The following is a 24,511-nucleotide window of genomic DNA, read 5'->3' as shown; positions in this document are numbered from 1 at the left end:
CAGGTATAGTAAGCTCAAGAGTGGGAGCTCCTGAGCTTAATATAAAGGGGAGCTTCTTCCTCTTTTTAAAAAATTAGAATTATATAATGTGAGACCATCCCAGCCTTCTGGAAACTCTTGTTCTATATAATACTTCAAAGAACAGGGGTTCGGTAATCTCAGTTGTGAGAATGTATTTGCTTAGAAGAGAAAATATGGATTCAATCAGAGGCGGAGTGTACTTTGCCCAATTTCTTCTCCCATATAAGGCAGTTTGCTCATTCATACAAATACTTTTCTGCATGTAAAGATCATTCTTCTTAATGGAGACACAGAATGAGACACAAAACAAAAAGCTGGAGATTTTCCTTCTCCATCACCTGACTGCAATTTATCACAGTCATGGCCATTTCTTAACATTCTTGGCTCTGAACCTAAGAAAGGGTTATTAAATTGAATCTTTTTTAAGCCTAAGCTCATTTTGGATTCTGAACCCCTTCTTACCCATCTATGCCACTATTCTAGTCCTAAAGCACTTCCTGTTTGCCTCCGAGGACCTGGTATAGAAGAAGCATCCAAATGATACCTGAGTAGGAAATGGGTATTAACTCCCTCACACTACCCTTTAGACCCAGCACCCAGGCAGCCTTTCCAGGACCTGAGATTTGATGACAGGTGGATGCAGCATACTCTGCTTCCTGAAGACCTCGTAGATTTTATTTTACTTTACAGAATTCATTTTGAAAAACATAAAAGGAGAGAGAGGGAGAGTTACTATAGAAGATTTCGCATAGTGCTAGGAAGTCCCACGTTTAAATGCAGTCTTGTTGACAGGTCCTACTGTATAACACAGAGAACTATATTCAATATCCTGTGATAGGGGCTTCCCTGGTGGCGCAGTGGTTAAGAATCTGCCTGCCAATGCAGGGGACACGGGTTCGAGCCCTGGTCTGGGAGGATCCCACATGCTGCGGAGCAGCTAGGCCCGTGAGCCACAATTACTGAGCCTGCGCGTCTGGAGCCTGTGCTCCGCAACAAGAGAGGCTGCGATAGTGAGAGGCCCGCGCACCGCGATGAAGAGTGGCCCCCCCTTGCCACAACTGGAGAAAGCCCTCGCACAGAAACAAAGACCCAACACAGCCAAAAATAAATAAATTAAAAAAAAAAATCCTGTGATAAACCATAAGGGAAAAGAATAGGAAAAAGAATATATAAGGGAGTTTCCTGGTGGTCTAGTAGCTAGGGGCCACTGGAGTCACTGCCGGGGCCCAGGTTCAATCCCTGGTCAGGGAACTGAGATTCCACAAGCCACGTGGCGTGACCAAAAGAAAAAAAAAAAAGAAAAAGAACACGTATATGTAAAACTGAATCACTTTGTTGTACACCAGAAATTAACATAACGTTGTAAATCAAACTATACTTCAAGAAAATCAAAATTTTAAAAAATTTAAAAGGAAAAAAAAATAAATGTAGTCTTGTTACACAATAATGTTAAATGCATTCAAAACTGCTCCATTCTAGTTTTCAAAAAAAATTCCTTCATAAATCATTGCGTCTGAAGCCATAATTCCAATTAAGGACTCTTCAAATTTATATTTCATTCAAGATCCAAAAAGAAAACAATCGAAATCCACCAACTCCACACATGCTGTTTAACTTTTGGTGTGTCCTTTTTCATGCATTTAAATAAAAAATATTTTATAATCTTTCTTTCCCCAATGATGCATCCACCTTTTCTTTTATTCTTCCTGTTGGTTTTAAAAACTAATGCAGTATAGCTTTGATTATACTGGCTTGTGGTGGAGAGATCAAATATATATAAAAACTAGATGCTTCTTAACAGAAAAATTAACATGAAGTATTTATGAAGCACCAAGCATACTTACCGGATGCCTATAGAAAATGGCCATATTGCCTAGTCTAATCTTAAGAATTCATAATTTTTCTACAATAAACATCTATCACTTTTCTTTTTAATCTTAAAAAAAAAAAGTAAAGCCCTCTGTAGAAAAGATTGAAGACATTCTAAAAAAAACCGAATTACATTTAAGAAATTCTGAGTAGTATTCTAACATTTCCAGTTACCTTGAAGCATGCATCTGTAAGCAGATTCAGATATGGCATAGATGTGTGGAGGCATCTCGTGACGTTTCTTCCCTCTGTACATTTCAATAATATTCTCAGAGTAAATGGGAAGGTTCTTGTAAGGATTTATGACTACACAGAAGAGTCCAGAATAGGTCTAGAATAGATAAAAATAAAATACAGTGTTAAAAAAAACAAACAAACTGCATATATCCACAGGGATCCAATCAGGAGACAAACCACACAGTAATTTGAACAGAGGACCTTTATCATTTGCACAATTAATCTATCCCTAAAATTAAATCTCGCCTATAATGGGCAATTCTAAACCACAAGTAGTTCTCCCACAGAGAGCCTATTAAGTGGTACTTCCTAGATTCAATTCCCTCATCTGTCAAATGGAAATAATAATATATGCTTCATGGCTTCACAGGGTCATTATTCAAACATGTCATTTGCTTTTTCACACTCATTCTCTCATGAGTGTACGAGGTATGAAAAGTTCATTAAGGTAGTTTCAGATTCCACGTTGCAACTCATCTTTAAGGAGATACCGGTGGCCAAGTTTGGGTACAGTATCAAAGAAGATCCACAATTATCTGGAAAGGTTATTATTAAACCTTTTTTACTCTTCTAATTTTTTTTGCTTTGGAAAATATATTTTTTTCATAAAAATAATTTATGTCAACTTGTTATAGGTTTATTTTTAAATGAGTTGATAAATATTTAAAATTTTTGTTTTACTTTCTAAACACAGTAAATATCATGAAATATAAACAAAAGCTCTTTGGGGGCCCTCAAAAATTTTTAAGAGCCACTAGTCTAGAAGATAAAAACCTTCCTCATCAGTAGGGTAATCATTACTCAGAATTAATACTAGGAGCACTTTTGCCTTTGGGGTTTTTTTAATTCACATGGAATGATTTCTGAGAACTGACTCTGGGAATTATGGAAAATCAAGAGCGGTTAGGATTGCTGCCAGATGCTCTGGTCCTGGCGGGGCTGAAGGCACCTCAGCTGCACCGGGAAGCAGACCCTTTACTTCGGGTGATTCTAAATCTAAAGGCAAGAAGATCCTAGAAAAGGCCGAGGACCAGTGGTGCTCGGTACCAGAAGTACCGAGGGGCTTCTAACCAACAAGCTGTGTTCAGAAAGGCTGAAACCCCTGGCAGTGGCCACCAGGAGGCACTGTCCAGCCCACTCTATTCTGAGCGCTGCAGTTAATGATGCTGGAAGAAGAAAGGTGGCCAAAAAAAGTTTAAGTGATCAGAACCACCTCAGTAGCTGTTCTCCTTTATCTTTGCTTCCCTCCCAACGGAGGCTCGGATGTGGAATGCACTTCCTACCTAGATCAGCGCTTGGGAATAAGACAAAGGCAAGCAAGGGCCCTGCCCCGAGCTCACTGATTTGGGCTGTTTGCCTGATTTCTGAACTGAGCGTCCCTGTTTGCCTGAGGCCACAGTAATTACTTGCCCCTCCCTGGGTGACTGCTGGGCCTGAAGCCGTTGGCTTTCTCATGTCCGGCATCACACCTCCAAGAACCCGGGCTGGCTCTCAGGCCACCCACCCAGCAGCCTGGCACCTTCTACCGAGTCTCTAGTCTAAGTAGGCCAGCCTCTCTCTGCCACCCACAGGAGAGAAAGGCAACGAGAGACAATAAAAACAGAGATTTTATTAAGGCTGAGAAAACTAAGGAGAGGCAATCTCAACATTTTAATTTTTTATTGAGTTTAATTTATACACAGGAAATTTGACAAATCATAACTACACATCTCAATGAATTGTTATATATACAACCTCCACTTTTTCTTCAAAAATGAGATAATAGTCTATCATGAAGCTACAAATTCTGCATTTCACTTTCTTTTGTAAGAGGAAAATAATTACAGACTGCCAAAACAAAACAAAACAAAAAACCCCAAAACCTCCAAGGAAGTTAAAATATGCCAATTCAGTTTAACATCCCATAGCATGTACGGCATGGTAACAGATCCTAATGATGACATTTGTAATCAGAAATCATTCCAACATGTGTGTCTATCATGTGTTGGGGACTTTTCTGAGGACTAAGATTACAGAGATGAGTAAATCTCACAAATATGAGTAAGTCATCAAAAAACAAGGTTGAATAATCATCAGTGTCCTATGCTTGCCAAAGAGGAGCAGTAATAGAGGTTTAAGTGGAAATACTAAATTGAAGTGCTTAAAAAGCTAAGCTTCTATCTTGAAAATTAGCTCAAATGTTGGGCTCCTGCACTGAACCAGTACTGTACCACTTTTGTCCTCCCCAAGTCACATGGAAGGAGGGTGATGTGTTGTTAGTTTCTCTGGAGGCCTTAAGTTCAAAGTAAATGTCATTATTAAGCATTTGAATACATGCAGAAGATACTAAGCAACTTCTTATACGCTCTAGGGGATGAAGACAATAAAGATACACTAAGCAAACAAGACATAATATAAGGCACTAAAAAGAGAGTGGTACAAAAAAAGAAAGATGAACAAGCCTTTTAAACAGAGAAACTCTGGAATGGAACACATGACAAACCCCACTGAAGGTCATGGCCATCTTGTCAGAAACCGTACAACTAGGTACTAAGTCCAGACCTAGAGGGTCTTTCATGTTCTTTTTAAAGACTATTGGGTCAAAAGGAGGGATAAAGAAATTCCTATTAAAATAGTAAGAATGTGGGGCTTCCCTGGTGCTCCAGTGGTTAAGTGCTCCAAATGGAGGGGGCCCAGGTTCGATCCCTGGTCAGGGAACTAGAGCCCGCATGCCACAACGAAGGTCCTGCATGCCACAACTAAGACCTGGAGCAGCCAAATCAATAAATATTTTAAAATTAAAAAAAATAAAATAAAATAGTAAGAATGTAAAACTTGGTGGCAGGGTATATCCATGGCAGAGTGAAGCGCAGTCTAGTGACAATAGTTTGTTCTGTGGAAGGTGAGAGAAAAGAGCCCAGACAGGCAGATTTTGTCCACTCTAGGTGATCAGGTATCAGAGGTTCAGGAGAGAAGAGTGATGGAAGGAAAGAGGCATTCCTGAAACAGCATAAACCTGGCAGCCATATGGAAAAGAGACTGAAGGGGCAAGAGGTGGGAAGCAGGAGGTGGAGATCTCTCCAGGCACAGTAACAGGCCTGCAGGAGAGAAAAACAAGACAAAAACGGAGCAGGGATGAGTCATGAAGAAAGCGGGCTGGAGATTCAACAGCAGTCAGGACTCTGAATAGAGAAAACCATTCAAGACTCAAGGTAAAGATGACTCCAAGGTCGTCAAGTTGAAGATGACTCCAAGGTTGTCAAGCTTTAGAGATGGAAAAGTAACGAGTGGACGCGAAAAATCATTGGAATTGTTTGTGGGGAAAAGATACTGAATCCCCTTTTAACATACTGAGATTGTGGCACGTTAAAAGGAGATTCATTACAATAAGGGAGCCCAGGAGAATGAATGCCTACTGAACAGTTGGAAACACTGGAATCCTAAAGCCATGAGAACATTCTGAAGAACTGCAAAGCCTTGAAGAAGTCTGCAAAGGCTTTAAGACACCAAGTAACAGTTATTATACAAAAATACTAGCACCAAAACCACCTTGACATTTTCCCAACAGTCTGTGCTGCTTTATGCCTCCAGGCTTCTACATATGCTGATCACTCTGCCCGGAATGCCCATCTCCTATCCATGGAGTATTGGGAAATGTTACTCAACCTTTAGGGTCAGGCCTCAGTCTAAGAAAACAGGGATATGCATATACATTATTACTTCATAGCTTTGAAGGATTAGAGAACCAGGAAACAGAGGCAGGTACAGATATCAGTGCAACAGAGCAGATACAACAGTCTCTTATTAGGAACAGGGGATTGAACTGGCAGCATCACCCCAACCTACACCCCGACCGCAGCTCTCAGAAGAAATCAGACCTCCGCCCAAAAAGGAAAGGAAGAGAAGAAAGAATAGGTCACTCACACCATTTGCAAACACCACACCTAGATAAAATTCACATGTGTATTTTAAAAAAAAAACAACAACCCTATGTAATAAGGAAAAGATCATCTTCCAGAATATTCAGAGAGAGAAATGACCTCTGGACATTCTCTACAAAATAAGCTAAAAGAAGACTTTGGGGAACAGATTTATGGCTGCAACAGAATGTAACACAACATGGCCTCTTAAAGAAAGATAAAACAAAGGTAAATAATACAAGAAAAAGAAGGTACAAAGATAAAACCAATTTAAAAAATACATAGAGGAAAGATGAACATGGAGAGCAAAGAAAGGATAACTAAAATATTAATCATTGCTCCTTAGGGAGGAAAAAAGGTCAAAATTCTGTAAAAAGAACAGTAATCAAAAATAAACTTGAAGAAAACTGTCTGTGCCTGGTTGGGGCGGGGAGGTGCTGTAATACACATTGAGTTAAAAAAAAATTCATCAAGCTAATAATAACAGAAGGAATGATGACATTAGACTATCACCATTTTGCTTCCTAATGAAATGAGGTATCAGGACAGTGCCCACCAGCGGCACTAAAACCCTTAGGTAAGCAGAGGTTGAGACACAGATGTAGAGAACAAACGTATGGACACCAAGGGGGGAAAACCGCGGTGGGGTGGGGATGGTGGTGTGCTGAATTGGGCAATTGGGATTGACATGTATACACTGATATGTATAAAATTGATGACTGATTAAAAAAAAAAAAAAAACAACCCTTAGGTGAAGGCAGGCACTCCTAAAGCACAAATCAGGCTGACGAAGCCCAAACTGAGTCACTGATCCATCTCAACATTGTAAACTGAGAGACAGCTGGCATCCTGTGTGTCCTGAATCTGAATCAGATCAAGCCGCTGCATCCAACTACCAGTTTACAGAAGGCACCACAGGTACGCAATCAACAAAATCCAGACTATGGGAAATTCAACAGCACAAAAGACCTTGGTATTTAAAAAAAAAAAAAAAAAAAAAAAAAGCCACTCCGGAGGAGGGTAAATACCCCAGGCATTCAGCTAGGACCCTAACTGCTACACCCTGAGAGTTTAGAGTATACCAGAAATAGACCAGCCCAAAGCCCAGTTGGGAAGGATGTAAATCCCTGACTGATATACACGTGCTCGATCCCCTTCATCTAACTGCCTGCCCAGAGCAAAACTCTAGAACTAGCTTGATGTCATGCAGAGCCTCAAATTAACTTCACAATTTCTTATATACAGTAAGTGGCACGTAAGGCAACAGTTGTGACTAAAATCCAAGATAATACGTGGGTTCCCTGTGAGTCTACTTTTATTGCCTTGTATTATTATCTTGGACAATAATATGCTCAAGTAATTAAAAGACATGATTGAGATTAGTAAAATTGATAAACCTCTGGTGAGGCTCATTTTAAAAAGGGTAGAGCAGATTATCAGTATCAGGGGTGAGAGAGAACATCACTACAAATCCTACAGGAAAAAAGAGGGTATTATGAACAACACTATGCCAATAAATTTGAAAATTTACACGAAATAGACAAATTTCCAGAAAAACTCAATATCAAAACTGATACCAAAAATTTTTAATCTGAAAAACTCTATATCTATGAAAGAAAAACTTCCCCACAAAGGAAACTATATCATTACTGTAAAATGAAATAACATCAATCTTATCCAAACTCTTCCAGAGAAAATACAAAGATAAAATATTCCATGATTCATTTTATAAAGCCAGCATAATCTTGATACCAAAATATGACAAGGACATCATAAGAAAGGAAATTTTTAAGTCAATCTCATTTATGAATATAGATGCAAAAACTCTAAACAAAATATCAGCAAACAAAATCTAGGAATCTAGTAATATATAAAAAGAATACTTGGTCCTTGCCAGTTTAGTCTTAACACTAAAAAATATAGTATATAATTCACCACAATAACAAAATAACCAGAAAATCACACTATCATCTGATCAGAAACTGGAAAAACATGTGATAAATTAACAACCAATCAGTATTTTTAAAAATTCATCCATGCAGGATAAAAACTAGGAACAGAAGGAAACTTCCCTGAATCTAATAAAAAAATATTCAAAACAAAACAAGTCATTCTTTTTTTTTTTTTAAACAAGTCATTCTTAATAGTGAAATATTGAAAACTTTCCCTCTGACATCAGGAATGATACAAAGATGCCTCCAATAACCACTACTATTCAACAAACATTTATCAAACTTCTTAGACAATGCAATAAAGCAATGTACAAGAATTTGAAAGGAAACAATAAAACTGTCATTATCTGCAGACAACATGAGTGTGTTCAACACAACATCTGAAAGAATCTTCAGCTAAACTATTATAATCAATAAATAAACTTAGTAAGGTTGGTGAATATAAAGTCAATATACAAAAGTTAACTGTAAAAAAACATGGCAACTGTATTTCTACCTAATGGTAACAATTTAAAAACAACACTTAGGGCTCCCCTGGTGGCACAGTGGTAGAGAATCCGCCTGCCAATGCAGGGGACACAGGTTCCAGCCCTGGTCCCGGAAGATCCCACATGCCGTGCAGCAACTAAGCCCGTGCGCCACAACTACTGAGCCTGCGAGCCTAGAGCCCGTGCTCCACAACAAGAGAAGCCACCGCAATGAGAAGCCCACACACCGCAGTGAAGAGTAGCCCCTGCTCGACACAACTAGAGAAAGCCCGAGCACAGCAACGAAGACCCAACACAGCCAAAAATAAATAAATAAATTTATTAAAAAAATAAAAATTAAAACACCACTTAAACCACCACTTACATAGCATTAAAAAAAATCAAACACCTAAAAATAAATCCAACAAAGGATATACATGGCCTCTACAAAAAAAACCCTAAAACATATTGAGAAAAATTAAGAACTAAATAAATGAACTAGATGAACAGATATTGTAAAGATCTCATCTCTCCTCCAAAATGATCTACAGAATCAGCAAAAACCCAATAAAAATTCCAATAAGGTTGTGTGTGTGTGTGTGTGTGTGTATGAAAAACTGACAAGTGGGTTCTAAAATTATACTGAAATGCAAAGGACCTAACAACCAGAACAATCCTAAAGAACACAAATGAGAGAACACATACTGGATACCAAGCCACAGTATAAAGCTGTAATAATCAAGACAATGTGGTATCAGCCCAAGGATAGGCACATAGACCCATGAAACAGAACAGGTAGTCAAGCACACATTTATGAGCATCTGATTTACAACAAAGGTGGCAGAGAGGGCTATGTTTCAGTAAATGGCACTGGGTCAACTGAAGAGCCATTAGGGGAAAAAAAAATTAACCTTGCACCATACACAAAATTAAATTCCAAATGGAACTGAGGCTGACCCTAAGAAATATATCACCAAATTCCCTTCTCCTGTGCCTTCAAACTGAGTCAGGCAGCAGGAGATTGAGGGTGGGGGGAGAATGAAGTCAGGATGTTTATCCCCCAGGCCCCTCCCTGCTAGTTGTCCGCTTCCCTCTAAAGGCGGCCACAATTCCTACCAGGAAGCCCTCTGCACACAGCATGCTCTCCCAGCTGAGGTAACAGCTCTTTGTTCCTTTAAAGATGAAGATGGGTCCAGGGCTCTCGGCCATCACTAGTGCTGGGATACTGCAACATTTCTGCATTTGTTTTCTAAACTCTATCCACATGTTTGTAAATCGTCCCCTTATTAAATTCACAGAATACCTAGTTAGAGGGCCTTCTGTTTCCTGCTGGAATCTGACTAACTTAGGCATTATCTAGAAAAGCTGAAGATATGAGTTAAAGATATGCATGTCCTATATCACCCAGAAACCACTCCTAGTTATATACCTTATAGAAAGCCATGCTTATGTGCACCAGGACATGTCCGAAACTGTTCACTGAAGCACTGTTTGTACAATAATAGCCACAAACTGGAAAAAAAAAAATGTCCAAAGACAGTTGAGAGGATAAATAAATTGGGTCAAAAATCTTACAATGGAACATTACATTCCAAAAAGGAACAAAATACTCAAACTTTTACAGTTCAGGGCCCTTTACCACTCTTAGAAATTGTTAAAGATCCTACAGATCTTTTGTTTTATATATTTTTATACAAATATACATACATACATAGTTTTTAAATGTGTATTTATTCATTTAAAAATAACAATAAATAACATTTCTTATGAAAAATAACCTTCTGTTTTCCAAAATAAAAGTGAGAAGAGTGGTACAGTTTTATATTTGCAAATCTTTTATTGTCTGGCTTAATAGAAAACACTCAATTTTCTTAATAGAAAACACTCAACACTCTGTTTCAGCATTCAGTCTATTTTGTTTTGACTGAAACACATGAAATTAGCCTTACACTGATATTTAACTGGAAAAGGGAGGAGTAGTTTAACAGCCTTTTCATGTAATTATAGATATTCCTCTTTGATACTACACCAAAACTCGACAAGTAAGAATTTCTTAAAGATTAGATGCAGTGTAGCATCTGACACCCTGTCAATGAACTTTTCATACTATGTTACATACATCAAATCCACTGGCTAAGCTTGCACAGGTGAATGAATCTTTAACCCAAGCATGATTTTGTAACATCATGTACACATCATTTGGAAAACTCTGGTTCAATGAATTGTGCAAGTCTTCCAAATGATGACATTTCACACTACATGACATTAAAAAAAAAATCACATTCATTAATATTGCCATCTATCTCATCAGGAAGGTTTTAAGTGTTGACAAGCTGTCAAGTTCACAGTGGCAGATACAAATTCTAATTTTCATGTGAAAACTCAAATTTTATCATTGTCAACAAATACATTCAATTGTTTCCTTTAAAATGACAGGCTCACTTTGTTCATTTTCAAGAAAATGTCTGCCAAATACCCCAGTGTGAATTAATCATAGCTTATCTATCAGCCATTCTATCAAATAAACATGGTATTGTATAAAAAAAAGTAGCAAGTTTAGTTTGCAACTCAAATAGCTACACGCGTGCTTTTTTTCAAAGCAACCATCCTAGTTCAATATGCAGCAGAAGCGCTTTATGCATACTTATCATTTCATCACACAGAATATTAAAAGATGTGTTCTCAAGAGCTGAAATAAATTCAATCATTCCTCCTGCTTTACCAAGGACATTCTGGAGTGAAACTGGATTAGTATGACCACCAGTACAGTTTGGGGTCACTGCTTTTACCCACGATAAGGTGTCAGCAGTTCTCCTCACCATTGCTTTTACACCATCAGTACCAATGTCAACAATAAAAGGGCAAATAAAGTCTTCGATAATCATGAAAATAGTTTTGACCTCAAGGATCCCATGAAAGGGTCTTAAAGAAACCCTAGGAGTCTGTACAGCACCCTCTGAGAACAACTGAATTACATCAGCACAAAGTAATATGGGTGAATCTTAAAATTGTAATGCTGAGCAAAAATACTGACACAAAAAGGTATGTATTAAGAGATGCAGGGCTTCCCTGGTGGCGCAGTGGTTGAGCATCTGCCTGCCAATGCAGGGCACACAGGTTCGAGCCCTGGTCTGGGAGGATCCCACGTGCCGCGGAGCAACTGGGCCCGTGTGCCACAATTACTGAGCCTGCGCGTCTGGAGCCTGTGCTCCGCAATGGGAGAGGCCACGACGGTGAGGGGCCTGCGCACCGCAATGAAGAGTGGCCCCCGCTTGCCACAACTAGAGAAAGCCCTCGCGCAGAAACGAAGACCCAGCACAGCCAAAAATAAATAAACAAATAAATTTAAAAAAAAAAAAAAAAAAAGAGATGCATTCATATAAAAATTCATCAACAGGCAAAACTAAACTATATTTTTAAGGAATGCATACTTAGTTTGAGAAAACACACTGGGAGATTTTAAGACACTTCTCAATAATCAACAGACCAAGAAGACAAAAATTAGTAAAGTTTAAAGACAATTAAAAAACTTAGTCTAATGGCCACATATAGAACTCCACACCCAACAATAACAGAAAACACATTCTTAACAAACATACAGAACACTCATAAAAACTGACGATATGCTACACGAAGCAAGTCTCACAAAAACAGGGAGTGTTATTATATGGACTATATTAATGCAATTAATTTAAAAATCAATAACACAAAGATAACTTAAAAAACAACATTTAGGAATTTTAAAAGTATACTTTTAAATGGTTCATAGGTTAAATAAGAAATAATAGAAGTTAGAAAATATTTAGAACTGAACACTAAAAATACTACATGTCAAAACGTGTGAAGTAAGCTAAAACGTAGTAGAGAAGACATCTGCAGTTTTTAAGTAGTTTTATTAAGAAAGAAGATGAAAATTAATGACCTGAGAAGATGGAAGTTGGGGAGATTAAATCCAAAGAAAATATAAGGAAATAACATAACCAAACCTGCTAGTAACTTACCTAAATGAACATATGTTATGTCTTATCTATAGAAATATGTCCCAATGGACTTCCCTGGTGGCGCAGTGGTTAAGAATCTGCCTGCCAATGCAGGGGACACAGGTTTGAGCCCTGGTCCGGGAAGATCCCACATGCTGTGGAGCAACTGGGCCCGTGAGCCACGATTACTGAGCCTGCGCTCTGGAGCCTGTGAGCCACAACTACTGAGCCTGCACTGTAGAGCCCGTGAGCCACAACAAGACAAGCCACCACAATGAGAAGCCGGTGCACCGCGACGAAGAGTAGCCCCCGCTCGCCGCAACTAGAGAAAGCCCATGTGCAGCAACAAAGACCCAACACAGCCAAAAATAAATAAATAAAAACAGATTTATTAAAAAAAAAAAAAAATGTCCCAAAGGTCCTATCCAAGTTATTATAGTGTCTATACCATGGTACCTCAATTGATCAATTTCAAGTGCTGGGTAAATTCAAAAGCCCAATACTACACCTTTCACTCAATGTTCAGCAGCCACGGCCGCCCACAGCCCCATTCTCTTAGTAGGTTTCTTTAGAGTCAAGCGCTCCAACGTGAATCTTCCATAGGAACCCTTTCTCCACCCCACTAATTGAAGGCATGATCCTCCCAAACCCTCACCTCTGCTGTGACCTTAGTACTTCAAGACAAAACTCAGGGACTTCCCTGGTGGTGCAGTGGTTAAGAATCCGCCTGTCAATGCAGGGGACACAGGTTCAAGCCCTGGTCCAGAAAGATCCCACATGCTGCGGAGCAACTAAGCCCATGCGTTACGACTACTGAGCCTGCGCTCTAGAGCCTGCGAGCCACAACTACTGAGCCCGCGTGCTGCAGCTACTGAAGGCCATATGCCTAGAGCCCGTGCTCTGCAACGAGAGAAGCCACTGCAATGAGAGGCCCGCGCACTGCAATGAAGAGTAGCCCCCGCTCTTTGCAACTAGAGAAAGCCTGCGCGCAACAACGAAGACCCAACGCAGCCTAAAATAAATAAATTTTTAAAAAAAGAAAAAGAAAAAACTCAGATTCTCCTTCTGTAAAGCCCAGGGGGCCATGCTTTGAAAAGAAACCCAGAAATTCACTCCTGTTGTCCCTGAATTAAGCCGGAAAAAAATCAAACAAACTCAATAAAAGATACTTGCAAAGTCTTAGAATTATCATGAGGATTGGCTACAAATAAACTAAATTGTCTTTTGCCCTCCTCCTTCCCTTTTACCCACAACTTCCTTCCCCTTTCTCTTTCCCTCCTCTCTCCTCCCTGCAGCAGACCTCGAGGGCAGGGTGGGGTCAGGGGGCAGACAGGCTCTTTTCCACAGCGCAGCACTCCACAGCTTTTTGGTTACGTCCCTGCATTTCCAGCCCTTCGCAATTCACCGCACCAGGTATCATCCAAAATTGATCCACCTCTCAAATCTCAGATGTCAACATAATGATCTGACCACAATCTCTTAATTTCCCAGTTTTCTCACTCCCTCTCTCCACTCCTTTCTCTCCAGACAAAAATGTGGCCACCTTACACATTCTGTTATTCAGTCTCAGCTGGATTCCCAATGCTGCTCTCCAATTGTTTTCTTATCCTTGGCTTCCTCCCCTTTCCAAACCTTACACATTCTCCTCAAGCCACCTTCCCGACCCTGGTGCCTCTTACCCTTACTTTGCATCCTAACTCATAGAGAAAACATAAAATAAAAGAGACCACCAGGCTTGATTCAGACTACTCTGGCAAAGGTCATGAATGAACTACTCATTCTCAGATGTTCCCATGGCTAGCTCCCTGCTATCAGGCAGATTCCAGCTCAGATGCTACCTTCTCAAAGAGCCCTTCCCTGACCCGCTGGGGAAAGCCATCCCATGATCCTGTTTTATTTCCATACAGGATGTACCACAAAGGCAGGGATTTGGCCTGGCCTGTTCACCACACTCTCTCCAGCACCTAGAACACACCAGGTGCTCAGTAAACATCCACTAAATAAACTAATTCTATGGGAAGACGACTTCTGCTTTGCTGAAGTTCTGAATTATACATGGACGTTAGTACCACACTCTTTGCATAAAATTCAACTTCTCTTTTCCAAATTCAGACCATTACAGTGTCAACCTTTCCCTCTACTTCTCTTCATTCTAAATCTACGTTCTATCTACCCTGCCTTCTTTATTTTTTAAAATTTATTTTATTGAAGTATAGTTGATTTACAATGTTGTGTTAATTTCTACTGTATAGCAAAGTGATTCAGTTATATACACACACACACACACACACACACACACACACACACATTCTTTTTCATTACGGTTTATCACAGGACATTGAATATAGTTCCCTGTGCTATACAGTAGCACCCTGTTGTTTATCCATTTTATATATAATAGTTTGCACCTACTAATCCCATACTCCCAATCCATCCCTCCCCCCCACTTCCCTTGGCAACCACAAGTCTGTTCTCTGTGTATGGGAGTCTGTTTCTGTTTTGTAGATAAATTCATTTGTGTCATATTTAGGATTCCACATATAAGTGATATCATATGGTATTTGTCTTTCTCTTTCTGACCTACTTCACTCAGTATGATAATCTCTAGGTCCATCCATGTTGCTGCTAATTACCCTGCCTTCTTTAAATCATTGCCACCCGTGTCTACCATCCCTTCAAGCCTCTTTTGGCATTCGAGATTCTTTCAGTATCTGGCTTGCATTTTCCTCTCAACCCGATCCCTTATTACTTTCGGGAACTTCTATATGGTCACAACACCATCAGTGACTGTGACATATGTGTCAACTGCTAACCACAGGACAACCCCAGCCTCAATCTCACCCTGAACGGTTTCCTCTTAAAAACCTCAGCATTCAGCTTTCCCACTTCCCTGTACCCAATGACCTTGGTCTTGCTTCTCACTGAAACCTCTAAGCTTGCAGCCCCGCCACTTTATACCCCCTGGATATACACTGGATTTCCTACCAATCTGCCGTCTGTATCCTACCACTAATGCAACTCTTATTACCATATTAAGTTCCCTTATCTTTCTGCCACACGCTCTCCCCCATCTTATTAGGCTCCAGAGCACCACTACACAAGTCTCAAATACCATTTTAGTATATTTAATTGCAGATTGGATTATTTAAAATTATGTGTTAAGATTTAAAGCAAAGCAAGACTTGGGTAAGCAAGGGACAATCTTTCTACCTTTAATAGAAATAGACATGTGAAACAGAGATTATGTGAGTATTCCACATTGATTAGGACAGTATGTATAATTTCCATTAATTCCCAGTCACCACTTCACATGATTATTTAGAGGGCATACTTACATAGATGAGTCCTGAATAGTAACGATCCTTCAGATTATGCAAAACAGAAGCTTCATTTAAGCACGTCAATTCTGCCATATCCTCCACCTTGGAAAACTTAGGTGGGTTCATCTTCTGAATATCATCTTTGTTGACCATTGCTTTCTTTCCATTCTCCGCCAACTCCACCATAACTTCATCTCCCCGCTCTTCTTTGATACTAGCTGCCTCGAAACCATGGCGTTCTGATGGAATCCACACTAGCTTTTTAGCCGTCCAATCAGCCTGAGTGGCAGGGTTGTAGATGACTGCCCTGTCCACAAAGAGATACCTCTCTGGATCTTCAAGTCCAGTTCTCTGTGCCATTGTGAACAGGAGGATCCAAGAGCGATCGCCTCTGTGAGAAGAGGAGGAGGACAAAGTCAGATATTTCAACATATACTATGGTTCACAAATTTTACTCTTCTAAGAAACTTAAAACAAACGCTTTGGTAAACAGAAAGCGTGAACTTTGAGTGAAGGAGCTGGGGTAGCCCTCTCCATGGCCGTACTAACTGGGTTTCCAAGGTAAATTTCAGGGGTGACCACAAATGATGACTCTGGTCGTCTGAGGACCACTCAAGATGTAGCCTGTCACTGACGGCTGGAAAACAAGCAGGAGGGAAAAGCAAAGTTCCAGTTTCACCCCTTTTTCCCTCTCCATCTCCTATTTCACCCTCACCACAAATTAAACAGGGACTTAAGAAGGGAAAGGAAAAGGAAGAAAAAGAAAACAATGTTTCACGGCAAAAGGCCCATGGAGTGCTGCTGGACCACCAGGATGTATGGATGGCTGCAGAAACGCACGGTGGCTGCCAGCAGACCAACCCTCAGGTCCAGAATGTGCCTCCCATCCTACCTTCAGACAACAGACTCAACGTTCTTCCTTACAATTACCCCAAGCCAGCCCCCTGCAGCTTCGCTATGGCCCATGTGGCCTCAGGGTGATCACGAGACCACAGGGGATGAGCGTAAGTTGGCATCACACCCAGCCTTTCAGGTATGTGATGGGGGCTGTTCAGGTCTCCACTCCCAGGCCCGCAGCTGCTCCCCGCCGGTTCCTCTCCTGCATCCCCGTCCTTCATCAGAACTCACTCCTCCACTCTGGCCTCTCGCCTCAACCCAGACTCCATGCCCCTTTCGAGTGTGGAGACTGGAAGCAAACAGAATATTCCAGACACAGTCTGACCAGTACAGAAGAAAAGGAACTGTTCACAGCCTCAGGCCACACTGCGGAAAGCACTGCTTCTGTGACTTTTACAACGAACAGTATCTCAAGACCTAAGTGGTTTATTGAGCACTCATTTACGGTTGGTTCACAAGGAGCTGTCAGCGAAAGCTCCACTCATGGTCCTTGAAGCTACTTCTCTTACATTTGTGGGATTGACTTTTTGGATCAAAGGACAGGATTTTACATTCTCACTCACCTTTCTGATGTGACTCATCATTCCTGCCTGACAGTACCTTTCTGGAATCCAACACCATCATTAAATACTAATGTTATTACTCCAAATTCCAGGTTATTACACATCTCAACCAAATCAATGCAAGAAGGCAAGTGAGTAACCATCAAACCCTCCCAACTTTTCCCTCTCCCCAAAATGATGGGGATTCTTGGTAGGCGAGAGAATGGAAGGCTGCAAGGGAAATCATAAAGTCATCCAAAGTTGTTAAGAAGTTCTTAACCTCGAGTCTGTAGACAAAGTTCAAGCTCCATGAAATCACTGAAATGGTCTAAAAACGCTGTACAACTTTTTTGTATATCTGTGCTTTTCTGAGGAGAACACGTATAACTTTCTTCAGATTCTTAAAGGGATCTATTTATCTTTGTCCTAAAAGATTAAACACTGATAGTGGGTACAAGATACTAGCCCTTTCAGTCCCAGTAAGAAGGTACTAGAATCAAATAGCTAAGATTCTTCAGAAACTGGTTGTTACAATGTAAAGGATTACAAACATTCATGCCCTGGAGCATGGTTCTCAAACTTTGGCAAGGGCATCAGCAACAACTAAAGGGCTTATTAAAATACAGATAGTTGGGCCCTATTCCCAGAATTTCTGATTCAGTAGGTCTGGGGTGGAGGGCCTGATAATTTGCATTTCTAACAAAAACTCCCAGATGCTGCTGATAATGCTGGACCACACTTTAAGAACCATTCCTCCACAGTTCTCTGGTTGCCATGGTGAACCACTGTTACTACCAGGTATGTTGGAGTAGAAAAAAAGGTTGAAAACCAATGTTTTAGACTAATTCATAACCTGATTTAAAGGATATGCTAACGTTTTAAGGAGTATACACTTGGATAAAACAAAAATCACAAAACAGAATAAAACAACCAAACAAAAAAATCACAAAACATGTAACATTAAGACTTCTACCGATAGAATTGCTAATATGCTCTCTAACTATACTTGCAGTTGCCTTCTTAGGCATCCATGTGGGAGAGGGCAATAGAGAAAATATTCATGCACACATGTACATTCTGAAGAACGGTTTCAAAAACCCATCACCTCTCTGGACTGCACTAATAAGATTATTAACAAGTTTTCTGTCTTCCCAACCTGTACACTCACTACCCACTGCTAGGAAGAGGATGGCTCTGAAATGGGAATCATCCTGGATGACTGTGGATACAGACAATAGGACACACACTCTGCCTTAGGAAGGACAGTCTCTTAAAAGAGAAAATATCCAACTAGAACAAAATACGATAACAAGTTACTCTTATTCTTATTAGGTATAAACTGTATACCCCATACAACACTTCAGAAGCTGCCTTGCTGCCTGTATGTAAGCACACATTTCTTTACTTTTACACTGGACATGTAATTATATGCTTAGATTTAGCAAATGACTATAAATCACAGTAACTTAACAGATCATTTCTAGGGCAGGTCTTTTTTCTTTTTTTTAAAGTAAATCATGGATTTAAAAATTATTCGATCAAATCAACACATTTTAAATTTATCAGTATGTACTTTTTCTAGGTGGGGAACCACCTATAATTTCATATAAGGGAAAAAAGACCACAATAGATCACAATAGTGTGATTACAATATGCTTCCGATTTTGTGTGTGGGGGGGGGGAAATTACATACACTTTTTTTTCTTTTTGTTTTAAAAGAAACAAATAGTCATTGGGTCTTCACTGGGTAGTGGGATCACAAACTACTTTTAATTTGTACTTTTCCAGAGTTTTCTACAACTAACTAAACACTATGAGGATGGTTTCCTGTCTTTGCCATACGGTGAGCTTACCCCCTGGTCCACGGGAGGGCCTCTGTATACCTATTGATCAATACTACATGAATGGTCCCAACCCTCACTGTAAGTTTCAGCTTCTCCTCCACCACCAAAGGCTAACCATTCCTTCAGATCCTAACCCAACGCCACCCTTTCAGAAGTTCTCTTCAGGTCAACCTGGCAATTTAATCCTTCTCCTTCTCCTAACATTTTGTACTGCTCTCCTGGTATTCTTCTTCCCTCCCTCGCCTTTGTACCAGAGGACTCAGGTAGTAGGTGCTCAAATCCTTGTTTAGTTGACAGAGTCCCTGAGGCCAGTGAAGATGTTTTGTTCATCTTAACTCTTCACTTGTGGTTGCCAAATATGTTGTATTTTTTTCATTCCATCGTACATTTGGTACCTAATCTTGATAATGCTGGTATTTAATAGGGAAACCTCTCCCAAATGCTTTGCCTTTCGGAAAGGATACTACTAGAATTTGGAAAACAGCAGATACTGTTGTTATATACCACTAATCACGGCCAGGCACTATTCTAAGCAGTTTATGTATGTATTAACTCTTAATCCTCACAACAGCCCTACGTGGTAGGTACTATTAATATCTCCATTTTACAGATGAGGAACCCAAGATTCAGAGAAAGCCAATAACTGGCTGGAGGTCACAGAGCTAACGAGGAGCAGAGCTGGGAGTAAACTCAGTTCAGCTCCAGAGCACATGCTACAAGGATGGAAGGGGAGAAGGAGAAAACTTTGAAGGGCATGTAGTACACTACATACTGCCTCTCGATCAATTATCGATCATGGCTTCAAGAGTACAGGCTCAGGGAATTCCCTGGCGGTCCAGTGGTCAGGACTCTGCGCTTCCACTGCCGGGGGCCGGGGTTCGATCCCTGGTCTGGGAACTAAGATCCCACAAGCCGCCAGAAAAAAAAAAAAAAAAGAATACAGGCTCAGCCAATGAACGCACTAGCACAATCTAGCAGAGGCTTTGTATTTTATATTAAAAAAATGCCTATATTGGGGGAAAAAAGGAATAAATAGGAACATCTTTGCAACAGACAGAATCTTAAGGTTCTTGGTGTCAACCGAAATAACTGCCTAATTACAGTTGAATCATTTATCTGTGCACAAATTAGCTCCCTACAGAGCCAAAGCCCCATCCCCTTCATTTGCTTTTAGACACACACACCCCTGCGCTCCATCTCCAAGACCATTTTAGACTCTCAATGAAATATCACCCAGGAAACTTCTCGACTGCCTCCCAGCACCTACTATAGGTACAGGCACAGGAAAACAGTTTTATGAATATCTTGCATACAAAAAGCCAAACAAAAATGATGGCTAAGGGATCCATATGATAGCGCATCTCTCTAAGATGGATAAGCTAAAACAGAATTGTCGCAATTTGTGTAACGCTACCACAGAGGTCACTTACATTACAGAGCCCTGCAAGTCTGTTCATTTATCAGAATTCTGTTTAACCAAATGAGCAGAAATACAAACTAAGTGCAAAAGGACACTATCGCTATTCATGGCCCAAGCCACCTCTGTGAATATCTTTACACCGTGTTAAATGTTTCTGAAACGTGGAGACGACACCAGGAATTTTTATTCTTCCTATATGACAAGTAAGTACATCATCCGCTGAAGCCTATAGTCTTTCACCATACAACGTGCCCTTAAAAATTTCCTCCATCTCACCTTCCATCCAGCCTGTCTTCATTGAAATGATTACCCTAAGGAGCCCAAATGAAAAGCCAACCTCTCGGGTCACATCCCTTTGCAGCAAAAGCTAATGCTATATCACACAATTACACCATATGCTTTCTCCAGATAAGGACGAGGAAGAACTGAATTTAAGATGCAGAAGTAAGGAGCTGCATAAAATGGCCACTTTTCCAGAGTCCGTGACAGACAGGGCATACTTAAACATCAAAAGCATGGAACTGAAAGAATAATTAATAAAGATGGATTGATGAAGGAAATGAAACAATAAATACATTAAAGTTTTCCAGAGTGAGATACTATCAAGAATAATTAAACCTGACTCAAAGAATCCTCAGCTTCAACGTTAAAACACAAAAATCTCAGTAAAGCCGAAGTATTATATTTGGTATTATATTATTCAGCGAAAACAGCAGTCTTTGTTTCATTTGCAGTCGGGATCTACCCTGCCTGCTTTCCCCTACCCCACCCCACCCCACCCCCTTCCATCCACCGCAGTGATCTCGAAGGGAACTGCAGAGGCCCCAAGGAACAGAGATAACGGTCATAGGCAGAGGCCACGTTACCCAAAACTCACCAGCCGAGCTCAGACCAGAGTCGCCAACCTCCTTCCCAAGGCCCTAGTTCCCAGGCGGGCCAGGCTGGGGGCCTCACCGGTCCCCGGGCCGCATCCGCCCACCGCAGGCCCACAAAGCCCCCGCGGACACCGGGACTCCGCGCCTTCAACTTCCCTCCGACCCCATTCCAGGCCGATTTTATGGGATCAGGGTGCGACCCCCACTGCAGAAGGCCAGGAAGAGACTCCGCGCCGAGCCATGCCCAGATCACTTACACAATAAAGGGATCCCGAGGCGAGGGTTGACCCTCCCCCCCACGCCGCCCTGCTGCAGCGCGCCCCCGCCACATTTCCCGCCTCGCCCCCCCAAACCGCCCGGGCCTGGTCAGGCGTCCACCCCCGGCCCCCGCCGTCCCCAGAGCGCCTGGGAAGACGCCCCCCCGCTCTCCCGCCCAGCTCCCCCGGGACCAGCGGAGCCCGACCCTCCCCAAGCCGGCGGCCGGCTGCTGAGACCCTCACCCGCCGCCGCGCGCCTCCCGGGCCGTGCGCAGCCCTGCCCTCCGGTCCCTTCACCCCGCAGGTCCCGGCGCGCCTCCCGCCTTCCGAGCCCTCGGCGAACCCCTCACCGCACTCAGGATGCCGGACCCGGCCTAACCCACCCAGTGGCCCTTCCCGTCCAGCGCTCCCCCACCCCCAACCCGGATGGCGCTTTCCAGCCCGCCCCAGGACTCCCTCCCCTCCCGGGAGGCAAGCACAGGCTCGCGGGACCCCCGGGGACACCCACCAGGGCACGAGGCCCCCCCAACCCCGCGCCCCACGGACCCCGCACGCCTAGTACCAGATCAGCACATGCCCACCCGCAGATCTCCATCCCCAGCCCCCCAGGGGTCGTCCTCCCGCACACCCAGGCCCTAATCCCTGCAGGGGTCTCACTCTCAAGGACCTCATTCCCCGCCTCTCCAGGGGTCTCTCCACCCACCGGGGTCCCGTTACCCACCCCCAAGGTCCTTCCTTGCACGAATCTACGGCCCCTGCAACACAAATCCTCCGCCCGGAACCCCTTCTGTCTTCCCCAGTTCCCGCTTCGGCTCCGTTCCTACCCTACAGAGCCGCCCGGGGCCCCAGCCGGGGATCCTTTCCTCTCCCACAAACCGTCCCCCGGTCCCCGGCCGCCGCACTCGGACCCGGGAAGCCGCACCTCTCACCTTCAGCCGAAGATGGTGGCGCCGGCGCACGTCCCCAGCCGCGACCACAGATCCGGCGCCTCAGTCCAAAACCCACCGCTGCCTCCGCCGGGCTCCTTTAGCACTGCTACTCCGGGCTGCCCCACCCCCTCCCACCCTCATTGGGCCAGCTCCACGCCCGTCACCACCGCCCCCAGACCCACTGGTCCGTTTGCGCGCCCATCTCCAAGGGAAAACGTTAGCAACCCGAAAGAAGCTACCTTCCCGAGGTCCGCTCCCTCCACCCACCTGAAATGATGCTCATTGGCTCCCGCTCCCAGCCCAGGCCGCCGAGGCCCCCATCTCATAGGCTGAGCCGCACGCCCGTCAGAGATTCCGGGAGGTGCGGCCGGGGCAGTCGCGGGCGATTGGCTGGCTCGGGCGGAGATGGACAGCTGCGGCTGGCTGGGCGATCCGCGATTCCGCGGGGCAGAGGGTACGGACCCCGCAGCGGCCTCGGCCGTGCGGACCGCGGGCCGGGTGTGCCACGGCCGGAACCCCGAGCTCCGCCTGGACGCGCCTGGCCCTGGTGTCGGGCTGCAGGGGCAGCCCAGTCAAGTGCCTCGCCGCCTCCTCTGCCTGTCGCAGCCGGCGTGTCCCGCAGGGGGACCGGCTTCCACCGCGGAGTCGCGGGCCTCGGGCCGCGGGCGCTGCCTGCAGGGGCGGGGCCGGAGCGCGGTCCAGAGGCCTTACGTCACTCCCGGGGCAGCTGGGGGGGTGGGGGCCGCGGCTCGGCGGCTCACCTGCAGTGGGGGAGGGGAGGCAACTCTCGGGCTGCTGCTCTGCCCATGCGCTCCGGCCCTGCAGCTGGGACCCCGGCTTCAGTCGGCGGTCCGCGCTCCCGCCACTGTCGCGACCCCCGGCTTCGGGCTGACGCTGCCCAGGCCCGCTGAGCGGCGGCCGCCGGACAGCTTCCTCCGCTGCTGCGGTTTTGATGTTTGAAAGGGGAGACGCCTCCCTACCCAGACTCCTGGCTGGGCTGAGATTCCAGAAGATTGAGAAGCGAACCCCCCTTGGAGAGAAGACTTGGGAAAAGGACTTAACCTTCTTCATTCGTTCGTTCATTCATTAATTCATTCAATAGAGCTCCCTACTTGAGAGGGGCTCTGAGGAGTTTCTGTAGAGCTGTCTTATCCCCCAGGGCCGATTAACTTTTCAAAGGCCTTAGAAAATGTTTGAGACCTGAAGAAGAAGAAGAAGAAAAAAAAAGCTCCAAAGTAAGGAAAGGGAACCAAAAAATCAAAGTTAATCAATATTTAATGAAACGTCTGCAATATCTAGTCAACTGCAACATGACCCTTAATTAATTATATATAAATATAATAAAGTTTAAGTCACAAGAATAAAATGATTCATTCTTACAAAAACTGAAGTTTATCCAAATCTTTTCAAAAAAATTTTACAGCAAGATGTAGTTATTTCATGTGGAATATGGGTGCATTTTATTATTTATGATGTAAGTGGCTAGGCCTAGGAAACTTCCGGTCTGGTAAAATGTGAATAAAGCAGAAAACAAAACAAGGCAGGAAACGATAAGGAGGGGGTGGTGCAATTCAGAGATTTCAAGGCAGCTGAGTGCAGAGTCCCTCCTGGGGAAATCCGAATCAGGTCCTGTACTGTCCTTTGTCCTAGTGCATCTTGCCCCCGACCCCCACCAGCCTCCTGGAGTAAGCTGCCCCTTGTCCAGGTGTCTCGTGACTTGGCTCCATGAAGTCTGTCCTTTTTTTTTTTCTTTGTTTTTTTTTATTGAGCATTCTTATATTTTACAGCAGGATTTCACATAATGTACTAAGTAAAGCTAAGGGTGGTATTTATTCCAGCTATGCATTTTCTTTTCAACTCTTTAGATACACTATACTTGAAGCTTCTTGATTTTTTTTTAAAATTAATTAATTAATTAATTTATGGCTGTGTTGGGTCTTCGTTTCTGTGCGAGGGCTTTCTCTAGTTGTGGCAAGCGGGGGTCACTCTTCATCGCGGTGTG

At 43.0% G+C, this 24,511-nt stretch overlaps 1 protein-coding gene across 4 annotated transcripts in view; it reads right to left on the bottom strand.

The window, feature by feature from the left end:
* MYH10 (myosin heavy chain 10) overlaps nucleotides 1-23,154 on the bottom strand; it is a 136,712-nt gene extending 113,558 nt beyond the window's left edge. The window contains exons 1-3 of one of the 4 annotated variants that reach the window (XM_057536023.1): nucleotides 22,777-23,154; nucleotides 15,761-16,136; nucleotides 2,065-2,221 (exon numbers count right to left, since the gene is read on the bottom strand). In XM_057536023.1, the coding sequence (XP_057392006.1) occupies nucleotides 2,065-2,221; nucleotides 15,761-16,136; nucleotides 22,777-22,835 (592 nt within the window). In that variant the 5' untranslated portion in view covers nucleotides 22,836-23,154. Of the gene's footprint in view, nucleotides 1-2,064; nucleotides 2,222-15,760; nucleotides 16,137-21,325; nucleotides 21,479-21,823; nucleotides 21,842-22,509; nucleotides 22,669-22,776 lie in introns of those variants that run through there. The other 3 variants (XM_057536024.1, XM_057536026.1, XM_057536025.1) reach the window with 3 other exon arrangements.
* Between the last annotated feature and the right edge of the window lie 1,357 nt (nucleotides 23,155-24,511).

Source organism: Balaenoptera acutorostrata, chromosome 20 (genome assembly GCF_949987535.1).
Source record: "Balaenoptera acutorostrata chromosome 20, mBalAcu1.1, whole genome shotgun sequence".
NCBI classification, from domain to species: Eukaryota; Metazoa; Chordata; class Mammalia; order Artiodactyla; family Balaenopteridae; genus Balaenoptera; species Balaenoptera acutorostrata.
This window is presented reverse-complemented; position numbering and strand designations above follow the sequence as displayed.